This window comes from Oratosquilla oratoria, chromosome 26 (genome assembly GCF_046742065.1).
Source record: "Oratosquilla oratoria isolate Oo_2021 chromosome 26, ASM4674206v1, whole genome shotgun sequence".
NCBI lineage: Eukaryota > Metazoa > Arthropoda > Malacostraca > Stomatopoda > Squillidae > Oratosquilla > Oratosquilla oratoria.
The window spans coordinates 6,774,526-6,802,024 of record NC_134802.1 but is presented as its reverse complement, the minus strand read 5'-3'; the positions used below and the strand labels follow the sequence as shown (position 1 = coordinate 6,802,024).

The following is a 27,499-nucleotide window of genomic DNA, read 5'->3' as shown; positions in this document are numbered from 1 at the left end:
GAGGACTTTGTTACATGCCTTCTCTAGGTTGAGATATACACAGTTCACCCACCCCTGTCTCTATTGCAGCACATCAATTATTCTCAAGTAAAAATGTTCAACACACAACCTTCCAGATCTGAATCCAAATTCACTGTCAGTCAGAATGATCATCTCTTCAAGATATTTGGTCCATCAATCTTTCACAATCCTTCCACATAACTTCACTATTATGCTGGTCCATGATATTAGCCTATAGTTTAATGGTATCTTCTTACTTCCACCTGTGTGAATTGGTACTACATTTGTCCCTTTCCAATGAACATGTAATAAGACTATGAATCTTGTCTGCTAGTTGTTCCCCACATTCTTTAAGTGTCCAATTTGAGATCCCATCAGCTCCTGAAGCTTTTGTTACATCAGTGATTCCAAAAGGTTGAGCATTTCCCTCATTTCTACATTTATATCTTCTAAACCCACATTCTTGCTTCCATCACTTTTCTCCAAAGAATTCCTCTTTTGTAAAGACCAGTTGAAAACTTTTATTTGTGGTAATTGTTATTGGGAATCGAAGTGTTTACCTTAGTTTGGTAACTTTCCCTCAAAGTGTTATTTTCTTCGATTCAGGAGCCTTTCCTCAAACTTTGAATACACCTATAGTAACTTCAAATAAGATACGATTAGACTCCCCTCCTTTTATTTTGTATATTAAATCAATGTAACAATTTCGGTTTAATAAATCGGGAATTACTTTGAGAAACTACTTAAGGTAAAATTTAACCCGTGGCCTTCTGAGCTCTTTTCGAACTTGTATGAGTCCCTTGGAACACTGTGCATGCTAATGTTGGAACTGTCAGATTACCCTGAGCTCAGGACGAAGAAGGACCTCTTTTTGGAAACCTTCCTCCTTGAGACCACGTCGTTAGTTCTGAAGGCCTTCAAGTTGAGAATTTCTGACTTCTAAAATGGCAACAAATTTTAGAGAATCTCGTTGGTTGAAACAAAGTGACCGGTAAGTTCTCTAAAGTAACAACTGATATTGTCATAGCTTTAATCTTCTCTAAAATTTGTTGATTTAATCTTCTCAAACATTGAATTAATCTTCTCTAGATTTAGTCAATTTAATCTTCTCTAATTTGAGAATTTAATCTATAATGTTTGAATTTAACTTAATTTTTTCCAGTCACTTTTGTCTTTAATATAATTCCCCCTTTGTCGTAAGCTACCATCTAGCACTTTGTTATTCAAAGTTACGATAGGTACTCACGAAGGCTGGCTTCCTAATATTCTCTCATTCCAAGTTTGTTCAGATTTTGGTCATTTCCTCGTTTGAGGACCTTATTTTCTCTTTGATGGAAAGTAATCAGCACTGAGGGGGTGCTTATGATTCCCATATATTTTTATGAAGTTTATCGAATTGTTCCTTTGAACTTGGTGGCCTCTATTGTTTCTAATTGTGGTTTCCCTTGTTTCGTCTATCCTGTTCAGTTTAAAAATTGTTGTTAAATTTTATCTTGATGAAATTTCTCTAAGATCTGTCATATTAGTTGGTCTGTAAGACAGTTTTTGGTACAACAGCTGTACAATCTTGATTTGGGGACGAGTTTGTTTGGGTTGTTGTTTCAAAATGACTAGCAACGAAAAGTCATTTTCTGAGTCTGAGGACTTAAAAAAAGTCTGAAGACAAAGAGCCCACAAGAAATGTCTTATAACAAAGGACATAAAGGCTCTAAAAAATTCTCAACTCGATAATTTATCTCTGTACTTGATCCTATGTTATCCCAAATTGAAAATTTCCTCATGGAAATTCAAACGATTGATGATGACGTGTACTTGTTACTCCCTGAGGAAAGAAGGGATGAGGATATGGAAAATTCCAGGTCTTACTGCCTGTCTATCCTCCTAGAATTGTCTCCTTTTAACCCCTTCCATACGATGACGCCTACATAGGCGTCATGAGGAGCAAGTGGGTATGCGAGGATGCCGACGTCGGTGTCTTGATTATATCTATTATAGTTGTACCTGTGTGACCCCCATACTCTGTAAACTGGCTTTATCATATTTTCTATGGTTATCAAAATTCATGGGTGAAAGAGAAAATGATTAATACAGCGGTGACTTTATTTTTGATAATGCAAGTATTATGACGCAACATCGCATGTCTGGCAGCTAATGCTGCCTGCGAGATTTTGGCCCAGAGTGACGGGGTTAAGGAATGGAGACAAGAATTAAGGGGAGTCCAAGGTTCTAAAGTTGGTGATTCTAGCAAATCCACTGGAGTTGATTCTGTAAAACTTCCCCTCCCTCCTACTGTTCTTCAACACTTTGAGATCAATTCTCACAATGCCTTTGCCTACTTCAATTTTAAAAAGGGTTTTCAGAATGCCATAGCTGGTATTCCCAATCTGACTAATAGTCAGAAATAAATTTATTTCAAAGGGTATCTCAAAGGGGAGGCTTTTCACCTAGCAGAGAATTTACCTGTAGATGATACTAATTATGACACTGCATTCCTTTTTCTTGATGATTTGTTTTTTAATAAGAGATCTTGGACAAGGTGTTAATTTCTATTATTAATGCAATTGAGGTCTCCAAGTTGAAGGCCCGGAGATTTTGGCCTGGAGTGAAGGGGTTAAGGAATGGAGACAAGAATTAAGGGGAGTCCAAGGTTCTAAAGTTGGTGATTCTAGCAAATCCACTTGAGTTGATTCTGTAAAACTTCCCCTCCCTCCTATTGTTCTTCAACACTTTGAGATCAATTCTCACAATGCCTTTGCCTACTTCAATTTTAAAAAGGGTTTTCAGAATGCCATAGCTGGTATTCCCAATCTGACTAATAGTCAGAAATAAATTTATTTCAAAGGGTATCTCAAAGGGGAGGCTTTTCACCTAGCGGAGAATTTACCTGTAGATGATACTAATTATGACACTGCATTCCTTTTTCTTGATGATTTGTTTTTTAATAAGAGATCTTGGACAAGGTGTTAATTTCTATTATTAATGCAACTGAGGTCTCCAAGTTGAAGGACCCAGAAAGTTACATTAGGTCTGTAGATTCTAAACTACAAGACCTTAAGGGGATTGGAGTTGACTTTACTAAGGCTGGAAGCGAGGGCCTCCTTTTGATCAGTAAATTAATTTTAAATAAATTACCTAAATTTTTCTTGATTGAATTGTCTCGGGTGATTAATTCAAATTACCCCAATTTTAATCAACTTAAAGAAGTTTATCAATCTGTTTTAGTTAGACTTAAAATGGGATCTGATGACCTTAACGTCAAACCCAGACGAAGTGATACTACCAGCTCCCTTGCCTTCAAGGAAAATTCCTTGAAAAAACCTGTTGATTCTAGCAAGGGAGTTAGTCACTCCTTTAAGGTCAATCCAGATTCCGTTAAGAAGTCTATCTTCAGATGTAGATTTTGCCCCGCTTCTGACCATGCAAGTTCAAAGTGTTCTTCCTATATTTCCCTTGAACACAGAAAAGCTAGAGCAGCTCAATTAGGACTGTGTAACCGATGTTTGAATCATGGACATGGCTCTTTGGAATGCCCCGGGTTAAAGGCCGCTCTGCCTTATAAATGTTTTGTGTGTAACAAATCTGAGCACCATGGAGCCATGTGTCCTATGCCTAACAAGTAACCTCTTTCCGAAGGGAAAATGTATAATTTCCATAATTTATCTGATTCAGTTGTTCCTTTGGTTTCCCTTCCTGTTAGCAGAGGCAAGAGAACTGCCCAATGCCTCTTCCTAGACACTGGGGCCCAGTTTTCCATTATTAACAAGGAATTGATGGAGGACAGAGTAGGACCTTATTTAAGTCCTCCTATTTCCATAGTTGGTTTCTTCATTTGGTTTACCTCTAATGAATAAGAGGTTTTAATTACACTGCAAACTTAAAACTCCCCCTCCGGGATGAATCTGTTTAGTTTGTTTTTTGCAATAGAAGGATTCAACTTGTCCATACAAATTCCTTCATTATCCTCTGTACTCCAAAGTATGAACAATCATGAATTTTTTGTTTCCCCTAGTTTTCCCAAGGTGAAGGGAGATCAACTGAAGGTTTTAGGCCTCATTGGAAATGACATTCTGCAAAACTTTCAGCAGTTTTCTATTGAGAGAGCCCCCTTACATGGTAGCCCGTCTTGCAAGGCTATTAAACTTGCTGATGGTTTCATTCCATACGGGACCAGGGTTCAATATATCCCTCCTAGTGAGAAACCCTTCTATATAAGGAGAATGATAAAGGGAGTTTCTGAAATGCCCTCTAATAAAGTACAAAATTCTGCTAGCTTCAAATTTAAGGAGAAACCTTTGAGGATAAATCTTGAATCTGACCTTGGAGTTGATTCATTAAATTGTATTGACGAACACAATGGGGATTCTCTTATCTTCCATAATTCTTCTTTAAAAACCAATGGAATTTCTCTAAAGAAACCTGAGAAGGGTATTTCCTTTACTCAGTCTAAAAGGACTGTTAAGTACTTCCCTCTCAAAAGGTTAGGTAAGGAAAAGTCACTTGTCAATTTCTGTTTAGAACCTTTAAGTTTACAATTTGATCCTTTGCAGGAAGTCTTTGTTAACTCTAACGTAGAGTATGGTCCTGATAATTTTTATTCTTTAGAATCCATTGGCATTAAAGAAGAACAAACCCCTGACATTGAGGCTTTGGAAGTTGATAAATTTAAACAGTCCATTCCCTTCGAGCATGGACATTATTATGTAAAGATTCAGTGGAAAAAGGATTTGGTGGACCTTGTTCCCTCAAATCTTAAGATTGCCTTGGCAGTGGCACAAAGGGTCTATGACAAGCTTGAGCAAAAGGGCCTTAGGGAGGAGTATGAAGCTGTGTTTGTCTAGCAAGAGGCCTTGGGTATTATAGAACCAGTTACTAAAAGAGTCCCTGGCCAAATCTTTATACCCCATAGACATGTGCTCAGAATGATGAACTTGCCACCTCAAAAATAAGACCTGTTTTCAACTGTTCTCTCAAAATAGGAAAACTCCTTTCTTAAATGAAGCTGCATTCCCTGGAGTTGATTTGATGAACAACCTCCTCTCTCTCTTGTTGTACTTCAGAACCAACAATTTTGTCATTTTAGCAGATGTTATGAGAACCTTCTTGCAGATCTGTTTGAAGGATGAGGGTGATCATAATAAGTTCTGTTTCTTTAGGAGGATTAACAACCAATATATTCCTTACAGATATAATACACCCACTCCTCGTTTAACGACCTACTCGGTTAACGACAACTCGGAGTAATGACGGGCTTTATGACAGACCAATATTCGTTTAACGTAAATCTCCCGAAGTTACGACGTCGTGTACGATAATTAAGTTGGCTGAGGCAAATTTGTATGATGTTATAAATGAACTTGTACAGTGGATATTACCTGTGAGGTAAAGTGTTCTGAAGCTTAGGTCTACATTACCATCCTGCAAGCTGCAAAAACTAACTGGGGTACAGTATATACTGGTAGTGGTAAATTTTTAGTTTCGACCATGGGCGCAATATAGCAGTAGAAAATTAATTATTAATTTTGTAAATTATAATGTATCAACGTAATATGCAATTTTGTGAGCGGAAATAAAAAAAAATGCTAAAACAGATTTTGTTATGATAGATGCCGATGTCAAGAAATGAAAGGATAAATTCGTCTAACCTAAACTAGGCTAACTTAACCTGTGTTTAATAAATCATTACCTGCAAATTAAATGTCATCCGGCTCGTCCTCGTTGTCGTCGTCATGAGAGACGTTGGCAGACGACAAGATGGCGTCCCGATCCTATGCTACTGAGTTTGTTCATTAGCATATTTTCTTATAGCAAGGTATGTTCTACTTTCATTTCCGCCCACAAAATTGCATATTACGTTGATACATTTTAATTTACAAAATTAATAATTTATTTTCTATTGCTATATTGCGCCCATGGTCGAAACTAAAAGAATACTCTGGTATTCAAGATGGAATGTCAGCATACGTGGATTTGGTCATATACAGTAATTTCAGGAACCTAACCACCGTAAATAAACAGTAAATAAAGCTTTAATGTACTGTATAAAAGAGGGAAAATACACAAAAATAAAGATACATGTATTGCTGGACATTGTACATACAGTACATGTACGTATATTTATACACTTTCACTTAACGACCAATTCGGTTAACGACGGCGCGCTGGTCCCAACTGTCGTCGTTAAACGAGGAGTGGTTGTACTATCATTTTTGGTTTCATCTGTTCTCCCTTCATACTGAACTTCATTATCCAACATCATCTTTTCATGCAGCCTGACACTCTAAACTGCCTCCTTAATTAAGGATAAATTCTATGTAGACAATCTGGTCTACACTACCAATGAATTTCGTTCCCTCCTTGCTATGGTCGAGAGGATTAATGAGATCATGCTTAATGGAGGTTTATCTCTCAGGGAGTGGACATGCAACCAGACTACTATTGTTTCTGTTCTTGAACAATAAGTCATTTGCAATAAGGAAGAGGTAAAGGTGTTGGGATATATTTATAGTAAGAATTATGATACCTTGAGAATCAAGGATGTTTCCCTTAACAAAGATGCCTACAAAAAGGCAAGTTTTGTCTTCTTTGGCTTCTATATTTGATCCATTAGGTCTTTTTTCTCCTGTGTTATTACAAGGAAAAAAATTCATTACAGAGAGGTGCCAAAAAATGGTGGATTGGAAATTGGATAGTGAGTTGCTTGCAAGATGGAAGAAGCTATGTGAAAACTTTAGGGAGGTTAATGACTTATCCTTTAAAAGGAAAATTTTCTGTTCTGAATCTCCCCTTAAATTATTTGTTTTTGCTGATGCTTCTAAAGAAGCCTATGGATGTGCCATCTATGTAGGGCAAGAAAGAAGAGAGTTAAAGGAATCTAAAGGCTCTCTTCTATTTGCCAAGGTCAAGGTGGCTCCTACTAAACAAAAAACATTACCTTCTTTGGAACTTATGGCAGCTTTACTATCAAGAAGATGCCTCAAAACTATTTTTGAGGAAGGACTGTTGTCTCCCCCACTGGTTGAATCTGTGGTACTCCTTGTTGATAGTCAAGTTGCCCTTTCTTGGATCCTGACCAACAAAGCTCTAAAGAAGAATATACAGTATTTGTTAATAATAGATTGAAGGAAATTTCAAATTTTTTGGAAATTTTCATGGTCAAGTACAGGTAGTCGTCGACTTACGACCGAGTTCGGTTCCGACAGACAGGTCGTAAGTCGATCTGGACACAAGTCGGTCTACATATATATACAGTATATATTACCCTTTATATATATATATATATATACATATATATATATATATATTGTATATTTAGCATACTGAAATAATCTTAGCATCTTTGAACTATGTTGTATAGTATTTTTAACCTTTTTATAATTTCATCTGATTTTCTTTGGGAAACGTAGCCTAGGTCTAAGGATATTGAATAAAATCCTATCATCTTTGACCTATGATATTTAATACTGTATTTGTTAACCTTTGTATTATTTTACCATCAGACTTTCTTTAGGAAACGTATGCATACTGAATAAAATCTTATTATCTTTGAGCTACGTTGTTTAATATTCATTAACTTTTTATAATTTTTGTTAGGAAACGTAGCCTAGGCCTACGCATACTGAATAAAGTCCTGTCATCTTTGACCTACAAATCCTTTTTTGTTGGTTACATTAAAATCATTGTAAAGCAAAATTAGGAAAAAAATATTTCGAAACACATTCTTTTCGTTTACGTACTGTACCGAAAATATTGTTATCGACAACAGACTAGGCATAAACAAAGTTTACTGTTACATTTTATTAATCGCAAAACATAAAAATACAAAATGCTGTGCCGAACATTTTGTCATTGACAACAGACTAGGCATAAAAAAATACTGTTACATTTTATTTATGGCAAAACATAAAAATACAAAATGTAAGGCAAAATTAGGATTTTTTTATTTCAACAAAACACATTCTTTTCGTTTAAGTACTGTACCGAACATATTGTTATCGACAACAAACTAGCCTAGGCATAAAAAGTTTCTTATATTTTATTAATTGCAAAACATACAAAAATACAAAATGCAATGCAAAATTAGGAAACATTTTAGCGTGCGGAGTAATGTACTGCACTGCCAGGCATAACATTGCAATTCTATTACTCTATTAAATGTTAGATATTATTGCACCATCTCGTGGTCGTAAAGTCGATCAGTCGTAAGTCGCATAGGTCGTACATCGACGACTACCTGTATACTCCTATTTCTTTTACTTATGTTCCTTCTGAACATAATATGGCTGATTTCATAACTAAACCTTGCAGTGCTAAGGTGTTCAAGGAAAAATTCAATTGGTGGGTTCATGGACCACAATGGTTGTTGTTGCCACCTCATACATGGCCGAAGGGTCACTTGGGAGGTATTCCCTCCAGCATCAAGGGAGACATTGTTAATGCGGCTGTTGTCCAAGTTGACACTCCTCCTCTAATTGATGTATTAAAGTTTTCTTCTTACAGCAAACTTTTACATCACGCTTATTTGATTTTTAAGGCTGTCTTTTTGTTTAAGAAGTCTAATGCTGACCCAGTTAAGGCCGCTTCTAATTATTTGATGGGAATAATGCAAAGGGATTTCTTCTCTGCTGAATTGGCTTATTTACAGAACTCCAATACTAATGACATACCTCCTTTGGTAAGTCAAATGAACTTGTTCTTGGACAAGAATGGTTTGATAAGGTCCAAGGGCAGAATTGACAAGAACATTGACCTCAAATATGAGGTTGTGAATCCCCTTTTTTGTTCAAATCTCATCATTTGACTTAACTCTTGATATTCTTTGCCTATTGCCAAGGAATGCACATGGGACTGCAAGCTACTCTCAGTTTCCTTCGCATGCATGGATTCTGGATCTTTAAAGCCAGACAAGCTGTTTTAAACATTTTGAAAGATTATATAGTTTGTAAGAAATATAATTCCCATGCTGTTAATTAACCTTCTTCTTCCTCTTTACCTGCCTCTAGAGTAAATTTAAGTGTGCCTTTTGCCTATACTGGTATGAATTACATGGGGCATTTATGGGTGAGAGACAGAAATGGAGATAAGGTCAAGGCTTATATTTTGATATATACTTGTTTCAATACTAGAGCTGTCCATTTGGAAGTTGTGGATTCTATGTCCACTGCTGAATTTTTTTTGGCTTTTGTTAGGTTTGCTAACAGATTGGAATTCCTTCAGTAGTTTATTCTGATAATACCAAATCCTTTGTACAAGCGGGAAGTATTATTGGACAACTTCTATCATCTTCTGAATTTGAAGAGAAGTTTAAAACTTCCCCTGTTCAGCACAGAACCATCCCTGTTTATGCTGCATGGTATGATGCCACTTGGGAAAGGTTAATTCAGATGGTGAAACAATGTCTCTATAAGGTATTGGGTAGGTCTGTTCCTTCCCTGGCCGAGATTATCCCTCTTTTGTCCGATGTTCAAAAAATTTTGAACAATAGACCACTTACATATCGTTCCTGTGAAAACGAGGTAGATGTCATTATCCCAAATCATTTCCTTATAGGAAGGACCATTCCTTCCTTGATGTTTGGCAATTTGGAACAAGTACCTGAATGGGAATCAGAAGATTATCCTTCTCTTCTCAATTTAGTCATGGACTGTAGGGATTATTCTTATGAAGAGTTTAAGAAACGATGGCTGTCAAAGTACTTGGTCAGCTTAAAGGAAAGGGATAGAGCTGTGTACCACAGTTCTAGAAGCTGGGAAAAAAGTGACATTGCTTTTTTGAAACTGCCTTCTAAGACCAGACCTTTCTGGCCCCTAGTTCGTGTTGTTAAGACCTTTCCTGACCAAGACCATGTGATACGTACAGTCTCTGTCATTAAACCCAATGGAAACTCTATCAAAGTCAACGTTAGGGCTCCATGCTGAGTTACATTCCTGTCTTGAGGATGAATCCCCTGGGGATCCTATTTTGCAGACTAGCGAGTTGGAGCCCTTTGAAGAGACCTCAAACTTGGAGGAGGTTATTTCTTTGCAAAACGACTGTGTTGCTCCAGAACCTACCTCTTTGAGACCTTCTTGTAAGACTACTCTAGCCTCTAGAGACCAAGTAAGGTCTCTAGCACTTAAAAAGTTATTATTAATTTTCCTCAAAAGTGTTGTATTCATTAAACACTTTCTTTTTGTTATCAGGGAGATTGTGGTAATTGTTATTGGGAATCGTAGTATTTACCTTAGTTCGGTAACTTTCCCTCAAAGTATTATTTTCTTTGATTCAGAAGCCTTTCCTAAAACTTCGAACCACACCTATCATAACTTCAAATAAGATACGATTTAACTCCCCTCCTTTTATTTTGTATATTAAATCTATGTAACAATTTCGGTTTAATAAATCGGGAATTACTTTGAGAAACTACTTAAGGTAAAATTTAACCCGTGGCCTTCTGAGCTCTTTTCGAACTTGTATGAGTCCCTTGGAACACTGTGAATGCTAACGTCGGAACTATCAGATTACCCTGAGCTCAGGACGAAGAAGGACCTCTTTTTGGAAACCTTCCTCCTTGGGACCATATTGTCAGTTCTGAAGGCCTTCAAGTTGAGAATTTCTGACTTCTAAAACGGCAACAAATTTTAGAGAATCTTCGTTGGATGAAACAAAGTGACCGGTAAGTTCTCTAAAGTAACAACTGATATTGTTAAACCATAAATTTCATACATTATTTCTGCTGAGTTGAGGCCTCCTCAAAGACATTATTACCCAAATCAATTATGTAATTTATTGCCTGTGTCGTAATTTGCCATTCATAGACCTGTAAAACAGTTTTGGTTTACCTTTGCACTTATCTACAACACCTCTTTCAAAGTTGCTTTTGACCTCTGCAAGTTCTTGTACTGTATAGTTATTTCTAGCTTGTTTGTACATATATATATATATATATGTGTGTATTTTACCTAGTTGTATTTACCTAGTTGTATTTTACGGGAAGGGGAGCTATGCTCGTGGGGTCCCGTCTTCATATCTCATTTTATCTAAACTATTTTTAAATTCATGTATTGTTTTTGCACACACCACTTTCTCATCTAACTTGTTCCAACTGTCTATTACTTTGTGAGGAAAGCTGTTCTTTTTCAAATCTCTTCTATAGTTGTCTTTTTTTATTTTCTTTCCGTGTCCTCTTGTATTTCTGTCATCCCATTTGATCAGATTCTCTCTATCAGTAATTTCTATGCCTTTCATGATTCTGTAAATAGCTATCAAATCTCCTCTCTCTCTTCTTTGCTCTAGTGTCTGTAGTTTAAGTTTTTGTATTTACCTAGTTGTATTTACCTAGTTGTATTTTACGGGAAGGGGAGCTATGCTCGTGGGGTCCCGTCTTCATATCTCATTTTATCTAAACTATTTTTAAATTCATGTATTGATTTTGCACACACCACTTTCTCATCTAACTTGTTCCAACTGTCTATTACTCTGTGAGGAAAGCTGTTCTTTTTCAAATCTCTTCTATAGCTGTCTTTTTTTATTTTCTTTCCGTGTCCTCTTGTATTTCTGTCATCCCATTTAATCAGATTCTCTCTATCAGTAATTTCTATGCCTTTCATGATTCTGTAAATAGCTATCAAATCTCCTCTCTCTCTTCTTTGCTCTAGTGTCTGTAGTTTAAGTTTTTGTAGTCTCTCTTCATATGATAGTTTTGAGAGTGTTGGTGCCAGTTTTGTGATTGCTCTTTGTATTCTTTCAAGTTTTTTTATACATTTTTTTGTACTTGGTGACCATATCGTTGCTGCATATTCCAATCTTGGTCTTATCAGGGTGATTAGGATTTTCCTCACCATTTCTTCATCCAGGTATGTAAATGCCACTTTGATTGTTCTTATTAAATTATAAGTTTCTCCAAAAATCTTATTTATATGTTTCTCAGGTGACATATTATTCATAACAATGACTCCCAGGTCCTTCTCATTTTCTACTTTTTTTATTCCTTCCTCTCCCAAATTATATGATCCTGTTATTCTGTTTTTGCTTTTTCCAAATTCCATTATACTACACTTTTTTGTATTGAACTCCATCTCCCACTTCCTACTCCATTCTTGTACTTTATTTAGATCTCTCTGTAGTGATTCACAATCTTCTTCAGTTTTCACTCTTTTCAGTAGTTTTGCATCATCTGCAAAGAAGCTCATATAGCTTTCAATTCCTTCATCCATATCATTAATATATATAGCAAACATTATTGGGGCCAGAACTGTTCCCTGCGGGACACCGCTTATTACTTCATTCCATTTTGAGTGCTGATCTCTTATCACTACTCTCATTTTTCTTTCTTGCAAAAAGTCTTCCATCCAATTTAGCAATTTACCTTGTATTCCTCCTTCATATTCTAATTTCTTAAGCAACTTCTTATGTGGTACTTTGTCAAAAGCTTTTTTTAGGTCTAGAAATGCACAATCAGCCCATCCATCTCTTTCTTGTATTATATCTATTAGCCTTGAATAGAAACATATTAAATTGGTGACGCATGATCGTCCTTGTCTGAATCCAAATTGCCTTGGATTTAGTACGTTGTTTTTTTCCAAGTATTTTACCCATCTACTTTTGATAATTCTTTCACAAATTTTTGCTATTGTACTTGTTAGAGAGACTGGTCTATAGTTGGTAGGTTCTTCTTTATTTCCTCCTTTATATATAGGTACTATATTTGCTTTTTTCCAATCTTCTGGAACTTTTCCTTCTTTTAAGGAACTGCTTATTATGCTATGTATTTTGTCTGCCAGTTCATTCCTGCATTCTTTCAGAATCCAGTTTGCTATTTCATCTGGCCCATGCGATTTTCTGACATCAAAATTACCCAAGTGTGTCAATATTTCATTCTTTGTTACTTCTATTTCTTCCATAGGGGGGACTTTTTCTTTCCACTCAATCTCTTCAGGTTGTTGTTGTTGTTGTTGTTGTCGTTCCCTAGACTGTCTGTCCGAGCAGTCCCGTCTCCCCAAGGAAGGCCAGGTTGTATATTTTCCCTTGTAAACACTGATTTAAAATGTTTGTTCATAATTTCTGCCATTTCCATTTCCTCAGTGTATTCAACTCCTCCTTGTCTTAATTTCTCCAAGTCTTGTTTGTTTTTCAGTTTATTGTTTACAAATCTGTAGAATAGTTTTGGTTGATCTTTACACTTTTCTATAACATCTTTTTCATATTTTCTTTTTTCCTCTCTGCGCTTTTGTACATATTCATTTCTATAACCAGTATATATTTTCCATTTTTCAGGTCTTCTGTCTTTTTTCCATCTGGTCCAGGCTTTGTCTCTTTTGTCTTTTAACTCCCTACAACTTTTGTTGTACCAGCATTTTACATATTCTTTTTCTTGTTTTTGTCTTGGGACATACTTTTCCACTCCTTTTTTGTAAATTTTTGTCAAAATATTCCATTTCTCTTCCACTGATGTTTCTTCTTTGTATATTTCTTCCCAGTTTTCTTGTTGGAAGAATTCTCTTATTTTATCAAAGTTTGTTTTTTCATACATCATTCTTCCTTTTCTATATTGTTCATTTCTTTTGATATATTTTTCTTCATTAAGTTCCAGTTCAATCAATATGTGGTCACTTTTACCTATTGGTGTTTTATATTCAATCTTGTCCACTATTCTAGGTTCAGATGTAATTATTAAGTCTAGCCTCGATGGTTCTTCTTCATTTCTATACCTAGTGTTCTCTTGTATCCATTGTGTCATTGAATGGTCAGTAATCATCTCAAGTAGAGCATTTCCCCATGAGTCATCACCACTCTTTACTGTCATTTCTTCCCAGCAGATTTCTTTGCAATTAAAGTCGCCCATCATAACTATTCTTCCTCCGTCTTCCATTATTTTAGTTAATGCTATCTTTGTGTCCTCTAACATACTTTTATATTCACTCTCCTCCCATGAGGCTGTTTTCGGAGGCACATAATTGATCATAAATTTTCTGCTCTTTTTATCTCTGTCTTCCACTTCTATCATAATCATCTCTACTGTATTCTTTCCATATATGACACCTTTCACGTTTATATCCTTCTTAGTCAGGAACATAACTCCACCCCCTTGCTTTTTCTCTCTGTTTCTAATCCAATAATTGTATGCATCATGTCCTACACTGTTGGGTGGTAGTGGGCCTTTTAATTTTGTTTCTACAATTCCCATTATGTCCGGTTCTTTTTCTTTCAAATAATCATTCAGCTCATTCAATCCTGTTATTAATCCATCTATATATGTGTAAGACACTCTTAGTTTTCTGCCACTTCCATTGTGTTCTCTGTTTCCCTTATGTTTTTCTTTTGTATGTCGAACTTCCTTAGTTTCATGTTCACTACTCTCCAATAGAATCTTTCTTTCTCTGACTCCGTTCTGTTCTCGTTTTTTGCCTTAGCTTCCAGTCTTTTCTGCTTTTCTTCCTCTCTTTCCTCTTTATTCATTTCTCTTTTTATCCATATCTTTTTGTATTGTTCACTTGTTGCTAGTTTCCCTGTTTTGGATAAGATATTCTCTGCCGTTGTTTGTGACTTGAATTTAATCTTAATTGGTCTGGTCTTGTCTGTGCTATACTTTCCGAGTCTAAATTTCTCTTCGATTTGTTTCATAATTTCTGGTTCATCTTCTTGAACTGATTCTAGTAATTGGCTTACTTTTTCATTTTCCTCTTTGATTCTTGTGGTTCTATCTGTGTTGTGTTTCTCTTCCATTCCTAATATAATTATACATTTCTTCTTGTCTGCTAAATCCCTTACTATATTCTCCTTCTGTCTCATCACTTTAATAACTGAGTCTTCAGTATGTTCTTTCAATTGCTGTTTGACTATGTCAGTGAATGAAACCTTATTTCCTTCTTGGGTTTTCTTCCAATTTTTACTTTCTTTAGCTATCGTTTCTCTGTTTTCTTTACTATTCTTCTTCAATTCCTCATTCTCCACCTTTACCTCTCTTAACTGTCTTTTTAGGTCTTCTATTTCATCAGTTAAGTTTTTATTCGCCTTTTCCAGTTCTTCCAATCTTTCAACCCTTTGTAAAATGGTGTTCATATGACCTAACCTACTCTCCAAGTCCTCGATCACCTTATCAACCTTCTTCTCTAGTCTTGTCAGTCGGGGGGGGGTTGTGTCCCCCCCACCCTCTTTAAATCCCTTGAAAATATTCTCATCACTTTCTGCTATATTGCTCCTATCTATACCTCTAATCTTCACATTCCTATTAGACATGTCGTCATCATCCAACTCGTCTTCGGGTCGTTTGTCTACCTTATGGCGGCCCGTCAGGGCCATTTCCTCCACTTCCTCATTACCTTCCATTTCCCCAGCAATCCCTCCCCCTCTCCTCTTTCCTTACTTTCCCACTACCCCACGAGCAATTTCCCCCCACCCTGCAAATACAAAAAGGCACTTCTCTTTGTGTTGGGATCCACAATCTTCACTTTTCTTCAGAACGTTCTTCAAGCCGTCCGTTCATTGAAAGTGTGTGTGTGTGTGTGTGTGTGTAGATATATATATATATATATATATATATATATATATATAAACTTTTATCCCACTGTCGGAAAAGAAGACACTAACACCAAAACTTCTGTATATTTCGATCAATAACTGTGATCCTCTTCAATCTGCTGAAGAGGATCACAGTGATTGAAATATACAGAACTTTCAGTGTTAGTGTCTTCTTTTCTGATGGTGGGATGAAAGTTTATTTTACTAATGTGCTACGACATTATTGTGATATATATATATATATATATATATATATATATATATACATAAAAAAATATTTCTCTCTAAACCTTCCAACCTCCTACTCCGGAAATGAGTCATCACCGGAAACACTAACTCCCGGGGACACATCTGACTCAGACGCCTGTAAGCTCTCCGTGTGTTAATCTAATACGTTGATAATATTACCATGGAAAAAGAAAGTGGTGCTAACAAGAAAAAGAGAATCTTTACGGAATTCTGACAAAAGAATCTTAACTAAATATTAATGAGAAAATATTTAACGAAATATTGCCAAGAGAATCTTTACCAAATGTTAACAAGAGAATCTTTACGAAATTTAACAAGAGAATCTTTATGAAATATTGCTAAGAGAATCTTTACGAAATATTGCCAAGAGAGTCTATATACATAAATAAAGTTTTTCAGTTTTGAAAATTTCCTGGCGTTTTTATGACTACCTTCCAAAATTTTATTGCCTTTATGATTGACCTTACGAGAAAGAGAAACAGAGAGATAGACGAGGGGAGAATTTGATGACAACGTCAGTAGACTTTGACGACTCCTTTTGGAGACTGAAGACTCCTTTCGGGAGATTTTGAAGACTCCTTCGCAAATAGGGGAAGAAGAACCTGATCAATCCATCGGGTGCATTCCAAGATCAATTTTCAGTAAGACAGAAGAAGAAGCCGTAGCCATGATTATGCCTGAAGAAATTTACACAGTGGATTATTCTAAAGACCTTTCACTGAGGGACATCGTTAGAGAGAGAAGGAAGATTTGAATTTCCACTTATGTGTTTAATGTATTTTTCATGTACAAAATCATAGTAGGTCTAAATAAAATTATGGAATTTATTGTTACTCTTTTATTTTCCCATTTTTGTACATTACGGGCAGGGCGCGAAGCCGCAGGCTAAGCACACCTGGCAAAGCCAGGTCCGGGTGCTTGTATATATATATATATATATATATATATATATATATATATATATATATTTTTTCACTTTTCCCAAGCCACATTCCTGGCCTTGAAAACCCAGAGCAAGGGGGATTAAGGAAAACTGATGTATTTTCAAAAGTGACTTGACTCGAAATGACTTAAGATGAGGTGTACCTGTATATAGGTAGATAGACGGTCAGCATTCTATTATGACATAAAAGAGTATTGACTCAGCTGATTAACTTAGACCCTAGCTTTTATGTACTACATAGTAATTTGTACGATTATATGCTCTTCAAATTATTACAGCTCTGTACAGTGCCATGGCTATAGTCAGTCCTTCATATCATCTTCTTTGCCATCTCCAAATAACTATATGTTATATAAATTTTTATTCCAAACAGACATTTATTTGCTTCTTTTAATAATGTATTCTATTGTTATTCTTTTGCAGAAGGCAGAAGATGCTGAAGATATACCCAGACTAGCACAAGAACCTTCTAAGCCAAAGAAGAAGACTTTTTCTTTAGAAGAGCGCCAAGTTGTATATATGAAGACCTCAGAAACTCTAACAGAGAAGCAGTTAGATCACATGTTGTGTAAGTATAGATACACACACACACTTATACCAAAAGGCTCTTTCCCCATTATAAGGGTGTGGCTAATTCAAAACATATTCTCACCCTACACCCAGTCCACACCCATCCAAAATCCCATTTGTTGTCCCTCCCTTCACAGCTCCTTATGGATGAAGGAGTTATCCCAGTCCCCATCCATTGCTTGTTTAGAGGTAATACAGCAAGACACACCACCTCCACAGCAGGGCCTAACAGCTAAAGCTGGTTTGCCCCACCACTCATGGCAACCTTCCCACTCATACACTTGAAAAAACACAGAGCAGACAAGAAGAAATTTTCTTTGGGCCACTCCATTTCCTCATTTATTCACAACCCCTCCACTCACACCTATCTCTTGCCCATTCCCATCCCTCCCAGTCTTTCATTACTTGTTCTTTCTATATGCCCAAACCATCCCAATAGGTCCTGGTGTGGTAGCATGGAAAATGTTGGGGGCCAAACTGCCACAGTAAGCCCTTGCCACTCCCATGGGTGGCACAGATCCCTGGGAGCAGCATTGATTACTAAGGCAAGTACCACAACCCTTACCCAAAAGTACACCTTCAACACTGAGGGGTGATCCTCTGGTGATCATCCCTGTTCTCCTATTAGCCAGAGATGTGGAGAGCAACCCTGGACCCATCATAAATTAAACTTGTCCGACATTCTCCAAATTTGTTACCATGAACTGTCAGACATAGGGCTCAGTTCAGTGCAATTCATGCAAAAACTGGGCCCACCTCTTTTGTACAACATTTGCCAACATAAAACACTACACAAACACCTTGCCCTGTTCCTCATGACCACTCATAACTTCATCCTCACTTCACCTCCAGCCTGCATCCTTGCCCACACCCCACCCTTGCACTACCCTTTACCCTAATTTACTCCCCATCCACTCCCCTCCTGCTCCTTATGACCCTGATCCTGATCCTCCTCCTAACCCTGATCCTGATCCTCCCCCCATACCCCAACCCCATACAGCAACCTACAACACATATAGAACACACAACATCCAATCTTACAAGTTAACACTGATGGCATAAAAAAAAAAAAAAAAAAAAAAAACTTCTTCAAACAGCACAACTTAAATGTCGTCATCATATATATATATACATACATGTACCAAAGGCTTTTTCCCCCTTACACGGGAGGTAGCCAAAAGGAAAAAGTCATAGAAATCACTCCCACCCATTTCATTTCCCATATATTCCACTCCCCTCCACCCTCCTCCTTCCCTCCTATCTTGGCACCTCCTGGATGACGGGTCATCCCTGCATCCTGTCCACTGCCCTGGGTCAGAAGCAGTGTCGCAAGACACAGCACATCCACAGCAAGGCCGCTTCATAAATTTGGTGACCGCCCTCTCCGTCCCCTCATGCAGAAAAGGAGAAGCCAGGGAGAAATCCCTTTGGGCTGCGTCAAATTTTTTCTCGTACATACTTCCTCACCCCCCATCCCCCATCCACTCCCCCTCATGCATCACAGCATCATCTATACACAAACCTTCTCCATTCACCCCTATCTTCTGTCCTCTCCCATCCTTCCTCTACAGACATTCCTCTCTTTAGTAAAGCCCCTTTCACCCCATCCATCCATCTCATCCTAGGACGCCCCCTCATATTCACTCCTTCCACCTCTGCCTTCCACACTTCTTTTACTAATCTTTCTTAACGCATTCTTTCTATGTGTCCAAACCATCCTAATACTCTTTCATCAATCCTATCTCCAAACTCCCTTTCCACCCCTGTTCTCCTCCTCACCTCCTCATTTCTCACTCTATCCAGCCTAGTAACCCCTATCATACTTCTGAGACATTTCATCTCAAACAAAAAAAAAGCTCCCCTTCCCGTAAAATACAACTAGGTAAATACATTCAAACTCCTTCTCTCTTCCTCTCTCATGTTCCATGTTACTGCCCCATACATTGCTGTTGGCACAATCACTCCATATAACCTCATCTTAGCATCCATTCCCAGATGTCGATTTCTCATTACACTTTATAATCCACCAAGGCATTTACTCGCTTCTCTCAATCTACATTCTACCTCCACCCCCCACTCCTCCCTTTCCTGTCACATTCGCACCCAAGTATCTGGAACTATCCACTTCCTCCAGTTTCTCACTCTTAATGCTCACTTCCAGCCTGTTGTCACTTTCTCCCCTTGTACATCTCATCACCTTACTTTTGCCCACATTCATCTTCAGCTTCCTTCTTTCACACACCTTCTCAAACTCTGTCACTAACTTCCTCAATCCCTCCTCTGATCCTGCTACAAGCGCATTGTCGTCAGCAAACAACATCTGGCTCACCCCCCACTTTTCTCCATTTTCTTTAATGATCTCCAACACCTGACCCACTACCCTTGCATTCACCTCTTGCACCACCCCATCCATGTAAAGATTGAACAGCCAGGGCGACATAACACACCCCTGACGAAGTCCCACCTTTACCTCAAACCATTCACTCTCTCCATTTCTAATCCTAACACACTAAAAACTCCAGACTTCTCTTAACAGCTTTCCTCCTATCCCATATATCTGCAGTACCTCCCACAGCTGCCCTCCTTCTACCCTGTCGTAAGCCTTTTCCAGATCCATAGAAGCCCCAAAAACATCCTTACCTTTTCCTATAGCTTTCTCACATATCTGTCTTACCACAAAAATCTGATCTACACATCCCCTACCTGTCCTAAAACCACACTGTTCCTCACCAATTACTCCCTCTGTTCCTCTCCTAATCCTCTCAATCAAGACCCTCCCATAAGCCTTCCCAACTACAATCAACAAGCTGATCCCACTGTAACTACTACACTCACACTTGTCCCCTTTTCCCTTGTAAAGTGGAACTATACAGGCACTCCTCCAGTCCTCCGGCACTCTACCCTCTCTTAACCACTTCAATACGGGACTTAAATCTCGCGGGCAGCAGCCAATGCCAGCCGTACGACGTAACGAAATAATATTCGCGTCATAAAATATAGTCGCCGCTTATATCGATCGTTCTCTCTTTCACCCGCGAATTTTGAAAACCACAGAGAATGGGATTTAGGGCGCATTTGGGAGAATGTAAAAACACAGGGGCGACTACAATAAATATAATCAAGACGCCGATATGGCAGCGTCGCGAATCCACTTGCTCCTCATGACGCCTACGTGTGCGGCACCGTATGGAAGGGGTTAAACAAACATTAAATAACCTCACCAGCCAGTCCACCATAACTGTACCTCCTTTCTTCAGACATTCTGCATGGCATCCATCCAAACCAGGTGCCTTACCTGCTCTCATCACCTTAACAGCTGCTTTTACTTCATCTTTCCCTGTTTCTCCTCCATTTTCCTCACTAATCAATCTCATTTTCCTAGCGCTTCCCACTGCAACTACCTTTCCCTCCCTATCCTCCTTCACATTTAGCAGCTCCCTAAAATACTCTGCCCACCTTCTTCTCACTGCCTTCTCTTCCATTATCATCTCTCCATCTGCACCTTTTACCTTTTCTTCTCTACTTGATTCGCCTCCTTTTCCTCTTTTAATTTCCTTCCAAATCATCTTTTTATTACTTTCAAAATTTTCTGTCATACTCTTTCCCCATTTCCCATCTGCTCTCCTCTTTGCTTCCTTTATCTTATGCTTAACTTCCTTTCTCTTTACTTTGTACCTCTCATATAATTCTCTCGTCCTAATTTGTAGCCAATCTATGAATGCCTGCTTCTTCTCTTCTACAGCCTTCTTTGCTTCCTCATCCCACCACTCACTACCCTTCCTTCTATTTCCTCCCGCCCTCCTTGTTCCACACACCGTCTTTGCACACCTTATGACTCCCTCCTTGAACCATCCCCATTCCTCCTCCACTCCTAGTTCTACTCTATCCTTTACTCTCTCCCACTCTTCTCTCAACTTCTTCTTATACCCGTTTTCCATTTTGTCCTCATTTAAGCAGTTCACTCTAAGTACCTCCCTACCTTCTGCCCTTTTCCTCTTTCTCCACCTATTCTCCACTCTCAATTTACCTTCCACCAGAAAATGATCTGATATTCCCCCACTCTCTCCCCTTAGAACATGTACATCCTTAACTCTTCCTATTATACTCCTGGTCACCACTATATAGTCCATTAACACTCTATCTACCACCCTTCCATCCACCACCCTCACCCATGTGTACTTATGCTTGACTTTCTTCCGAAACATTGTATTTGCTATCATCAACTCTCATTCAAGACACATCTCCACCATCATTTCTCCACTACGATTTTTACCTGGAACTCCATACTTCCCAATCACTCTGTCAATTGGATAATTTCCTACCCTAGTATTTAGGTCTCCCAATACAACTACATTGACATTTCTCCCTAATCCCTCTATGCACTCATTTATATCTACCCAAAAAGCCTCCCTTTCCTCTATTCACTTCTCACTACCAGGCCCATACGCACTTACAAAAACCCACATCTCCTTTCCCAGCTTCACCTTCATCCACATCAACCTTGATGACACCTCCTTCTACTCCACTACCTGCTTACTTATCTCTTCACTTACTAGTATAGCCACCCCTTCTCTCCCTCGTCCCCTCTTCACTCCTGAGTACCTCCCAGCTACACTCCCAAACTCACAGTTGCCCTTTCCTTTCATTTTAGTTTCACTCAAAGCCATCATACAAGAAAAAATATCATCAAATTATAATTTCACCACCATCAGAAAAAACTGGAGTGATGGTAATGGCATTGGACTCATCACACTAATCTACCAATCCATCTATTTTGTTGACACAAGTACCACAACCAAATACCTCCTCCCTATCACTGACAGCTCCACTGAAACCCAATCAATCCAAATCCAAACAGGTAACAAATCCACAGTCACAATAGTTAACTTGTACATCCCCCTCCATTCATCCCCCATAGTTCCAGACAACTTTAAGCCCATTCTCAACCAATTCACCACCATCCCCAACTTTGTCCTAGGTAGCAATTTCAACACCAAGTTGTTGGCATGGTATGTCAACAACTCCAACACAAAGGTTTTGATGTACAGACAAGACTTGACTCACTAACTATCATTAACAACACACTTAATCACACACATATATATAAATGATATGGATGATGGAGTGAAGTGTTACATGAACTTCTTTGGTGATGATGCCAAACTACTTAAGAGAGTAAGCATAGAAGAAGACTGCAGATCGCTACAAGAAGACCTAGACAAAATATGGGAATGGAGTCAGAGGTGTGAAGTGAACTTTAACATTAAGAAATGCAGTATAATGGAATTTGGAAAATGCAAAAATAGAATATTGGGTCAATATAAAATTGGTACCAAGGAAGTCAAAAAAGTCGACTCCGAAGGGACCTGGCAGTAATTATCTCAAGTGACTTGACACCTGATAAACATGTCAATAAACTAGTTGGAGAGACTTTTAACTTATTAAGATCAATGAAAGTGACCTTCGACTACTTGGATAAAAAAAATGGTAAAGAAAATAGTGGTTACACTAATAAGACCTAAATTGGAGTATGCTGTGACACTATGGGCACCTAGTAAAAAAAAAAAAAAAAAAAAAAAAAAAAAAAAAATATATATATATATATATATATATATATATATATATATATATAATTCAAAGAGCTGGAACAGAAAAGAGAAGGAGGTGATTTGCTAACTATTTACAGAATTATGAAAGGGATGGAAGTTCTTGGTAGAGATGACATATTAAAATGGGACAGAAGAGAAACAAGAGGACATGAGAAGAACCTAAAGAAGGACAGTTACAGAAGAGATGTGAAAAAAATAGCTTCCCACATAGAGTGATTGATGTCTGGAACAAACTAAATGGGGAAACAGTGAGTGCCAAAACTATACATGATTTTAAGAACAAACTGGATGTGGAAAAATACAAAAACAGGTCTCTATAAGCATAGCTCTCATTCTGTTAAATACAAATAGGTAAAATGCTTATCCCCCATCAAGCCTTATTCACCCTCTCCTCTCCAGACATCAGTTTCTGTTCCCTCTGTTTAACCCCAGCATCTTCTTGGAAGGTGGTCATAGCCCTTGGATCTAACTACCTTCCAGTCATCAACACCACCAAAACATGATAAACTCCAGTTGGCCACAGACACACATACACCAACTACAAAAGAGCAAACTAAGAAACTTTCACTGAAGATATAGAACAACACTTCAAGATAATGAACAGTACACAAATCACAGACATGGACAGTGCAGTGCACATTTTCAATACAACCATACAAAATGTAGACAAGAAATACATCCCCAGAGGCAACAGAAAATCACACAACCCAAATTTCACACCAGAAATCCAAGGCCTCATCAGACAACATGACACACTCAAACACAACCCCACATCTATACCTCAGAATATTCTCACCATACCATATCCCAGGTAGGGTAGTTGTCCTGTCAATTGTGATACCCTATGAAGTTTCTTCATCGGGGATGATCTCTGTATCTCTCTTCATCGGGGATGATCTCTGTATCTCTCTTCATCTTCAATTGCCTTCATGTTCTCCCCTCTTCTTTCTATTGCTTCTCTGATTCCATCTCTCCACCTTCTTTTGGGTCTTCCCATCAGTCTTTTCCCTCTCGATGTTTACCGGTAGTACCTTGGTGGATATCTTTCCATGTCCATCCTCATCATACATCCATACTACCTCAGTTGAATTTTTCTCCACAAATATTATTATTGGTTCTATTCCACATTGAGTTCCTTCTGGATATCAACATTTCTTCTACAGTCTATCATAGTTACACCTTTAATTAGATGTAAATTTCTCATTTCAACTGCTTGGAGTTCACTCTTAGTTTTGTTGTCAATGAATAGGATTCTGAGCCATAGGTTAACACTGGCCTTAGAAGCTTAGAGAAAAGTGGGAGGGAGTGAAGGATAGAATAGAACTAGGAGTGGAGGAGGAATGGGGATGTTTCAAGGAGGGAGTTACAAGGTGTGCAAAGATAGTGTGTGGAACAAGGAGGACAGGAGGAAACAGAAGGTTAGTGAGTGGTGGGATGATGAAACAAAGAAGGTTGTAGAAGAGAAGAAACAAGCATTCATAGATTGGTTACAAAATAGGATGAGAGAATCACATAAGAGATACAAAGAAAAAAGAAGAAGTAAAGCATAAGATAACAGAGGCAAAGAGGAGAGCAGGTGTGAAATGGGCTAAGAGTAAGACAGAAAATTTTTAAAGTAATAAAAAGATGTCTTGGAAAGAAATTAACAGAGGAAGAGGATCGAATCAAGTAGAGAAGAAAAGGTAAAAGGTGCAAATAGATAATAATGGAAGAGATGGCAGTAAGAAGAAGATGGGCAGAGTATTTTAGGGAGTTGCTAAATGTGAATGAGGATAGGGAGGGAAAGGTAGTTGCAGTGGGAAGTGGTAAGAAAATGAGTGATGAATTAGGAAAATGAAGGAGAAATAAGGAAAAATGAAATGAAAACAGTTATTAAAACGATGAGAGCAGATAAAGCACCTGGGTTAGATGGGTGTTGTGGAGTGTCTAAAAAAGGGAGGTACAGTGATGGTAGGGTGGCTGGTGAAGTTATCTAATGTTTGTCTAAAAGATGGTAGAGTGCCAGAGGACTTGAGGACTGCCTGTTGTCACATGCTAGGCCCTGTATTTGAGTTGGTACATTGAATCATAAGCCATGACTCGAGTAGTTCCTGCAATCCAGGTCCCAGTATGACACTTAGCCTCTTATAATCAATTAAAATTCACTGGGTAAGGAAAAGGCACTAGAGTGCAAGCACTAAATTTAATATGTAAATTTGATTACAATATGGCTTGTACTTACAGTTAAGTCGGTGTGAGCAGAGTGCGAGCGCAGTAATCAGGGGAGCTCAAAAGTGCCCTCGCATCTTTTTTATACTACAGCCATACAACACCAGTGCCATGGCACAGGTGCCAATGTATACCAATGTGACCTATCCTATTTCTATTTTCTATTTCAATTTACCTATATCTTTATTTTTGTGTGAAGAGGGCTTACAGTATAGTCACTAATACTTATCTAAAACATATAAACAACAGGGCATAGAAGTAAGGGTCCTACTTTGATTTGTCATTTGATTTACATGCCCTCTGACCTCTGATGGCAGGAGGCCTCGAATTTGTAGTCCTTTGTTGCCGGCTTCCAAGCCTTCCATGTGATCTGTGTGTGTGATGCCCATGTCCATTGTCAGTAACATGACATATATCCCCCTTCACCAGAGAAAAATGTTCAGACCTGTGAAACAAGACCTGAGCATTTTGATTTTCCTGGAATATGTTGAATACTTAGATCATACCCCTGGAGTGCTAATCCCCATCTGGCCAATCTGTCATTTTTTGTCTTACCATCTATAATGGGTTATGGTCACTTAGGATTATTACTTATCTAGGAATATATGGAATTTCTTTAAGGCTAATATGAGGCTGAGGGCCTCCCTCTCAATGGTAGAATACCGTGTTTGATACTGCTTGAGAATCTGAGACATAAATGAGATGGGTCTCATGACACTATCCTTACTATAATCTGGGGCTATCAAGACAGGATGACCTGAGAGAAGTTTCTTGTATTCGTCAATGGCTGCATCAGTGCCCTCATCCCACCTGAAATGATTATAAGAGAGCATGCAGGTTAAAGGAGCGGCTACCTTTGCAAGGTTTGGATAATACCTCTGATAGAATCCAAGCATGCCCATGAATCTTCTGCTGCCTCTCTTCATCTTTGGGATCTGGAAGTCCATGATGTCTTTCACTCTGGCCTCTAATGCCGTGATGCAATTCTGGCTAACTTGGTGTCCCAGGTAATCAATAGTACTCCTCCCAAAGGCCTTCTTTAGGTTCACAGTGAAATGGGCTTGTGCCAGTCTGTCAAATAAATTCCTCAACCTGTGCATGTGATCACTCCATGTGTTAGAGAACACTACTATGTTGTCTGAGTATGCCCTGACACCCAGCAACCCCTCAACTAGCCAATTGATGAGGCGCTGGAAGGATGTTCCACTATTTTTCATCCCAAATGGGGTCACTTTATATTGAAAGTGCCCATGTGGGGTAACAAAAGCGGATACCTCAGTAGCCCTACTTGTAAGGGGGATCTGATGATATCTCTTCATCAAATACAATTTGGACAAAAATTTTGCACCAGGGACCTCCTCAGTGAGATCATCTATTCTGGGGAGAGGGTAAGGATCCGCTTTAGTGACTGCACTCACCTTCCTGTAATCAACACATAACCTCCACTCACCTCCAGATTTTGGTACCAGCACGGCTGGCGAGGCCCAGGGACTAGTGTTTAGGTTCCACTAACCCTTGATCCATGAGTTGCCTTACTTCCTCCTCCATGATTCTTTTCTGGGGCGACAATCTGTATGGTGTCTGCTTCTCTGGCTTGGCTCCATCTTCTAGGATGACATCATGATATATTGCTTGAGTAACAGTGGAGTTTGAGGAAAATATCTAGACATTCTTACAGAGAAGTGCTCTAACCTCTTCCAGCATCTCTCCCTCCAGTGATGACAAAGATTCCTCCAATGCCTCACTGGTGTCTGATGATCTGCCCAAATCATAAAAGAAGGTTAGATCCCCGATATCTGAATCAAGGCTCCCATCAGTTTGCCCTGTCTCAACCATGCCAATCGCTTCTTCCTCTACCATTCCCTTGAATTCTTTCAGAAGGTTAATATGTGCTTGTTGCACCCCAGACCTCCTCATCGTGTTTCTCAAAACATAATTATGACCCCCTTTTCTCTCAAGCACTTTGAATGGTCCCTCATATTTTGGATGCTATGATGTTCTCTGAGGGGACAGCACAAGCACATATTCTCTGACTTTTAGTTCCCTCTTAACTGATTTCCTATCATAATAATCCTTATAGTTACCCTGTGCTATTTCAAGATTTCCTTTTGCTATTTGTCTGACCTTCCTCAACTCGAAATTGGTACCCACTAAGTTGGCATACATGGTACTTTCCTCTGGGGTTCTTGATAGTAGTTGGTCATACAGGGAGGCAAGGGGCTCCCTTGGGGTTCTGCCAAACATCAAGTAAAAGGAAGAAAAACCTAGACCTTTATGTACAGTTATTCTAATGGCATATAGTAACAAGTCTATGCCTTCATCCCAGTCCTTCTCAAATTCTAATACAAAGTCTCAAATCATGCATTTTAACTACTTCACTACGGGACTTAAATCTCGCGGGCAGCAGCCAATGCCAGCAGTACGA

At 38.4% G+C, this 27,499-nt stretch overlaps 1 protein-coding gene across 13 annotated transcripts in view; it reads left to right on the top strand.

Annotated features, from left to right (window-relative positions):
• LOC143039374 (uncharacterized) overlaps window positions 1-27,499 on the top strand; it is a 1,426,499-nt gene that overhangs the window by 972,047 nt on the left and 426,953 nt on the right. For all 13 annotated transcript variants that reach the window (XM_076209287.1, XM_076209284.1, XM_076209291.1 and 10 more), the window contains one exon: window positions 17,111-17,255. In XM_076209287.1, the coding sequence (XP_076065402.1) occupies window positions 17,111-17,255 (145 nt within the window). The remainder of the gene's footprint in view (window positions 1-17,110; window positions 17,256-27,499) is intronic.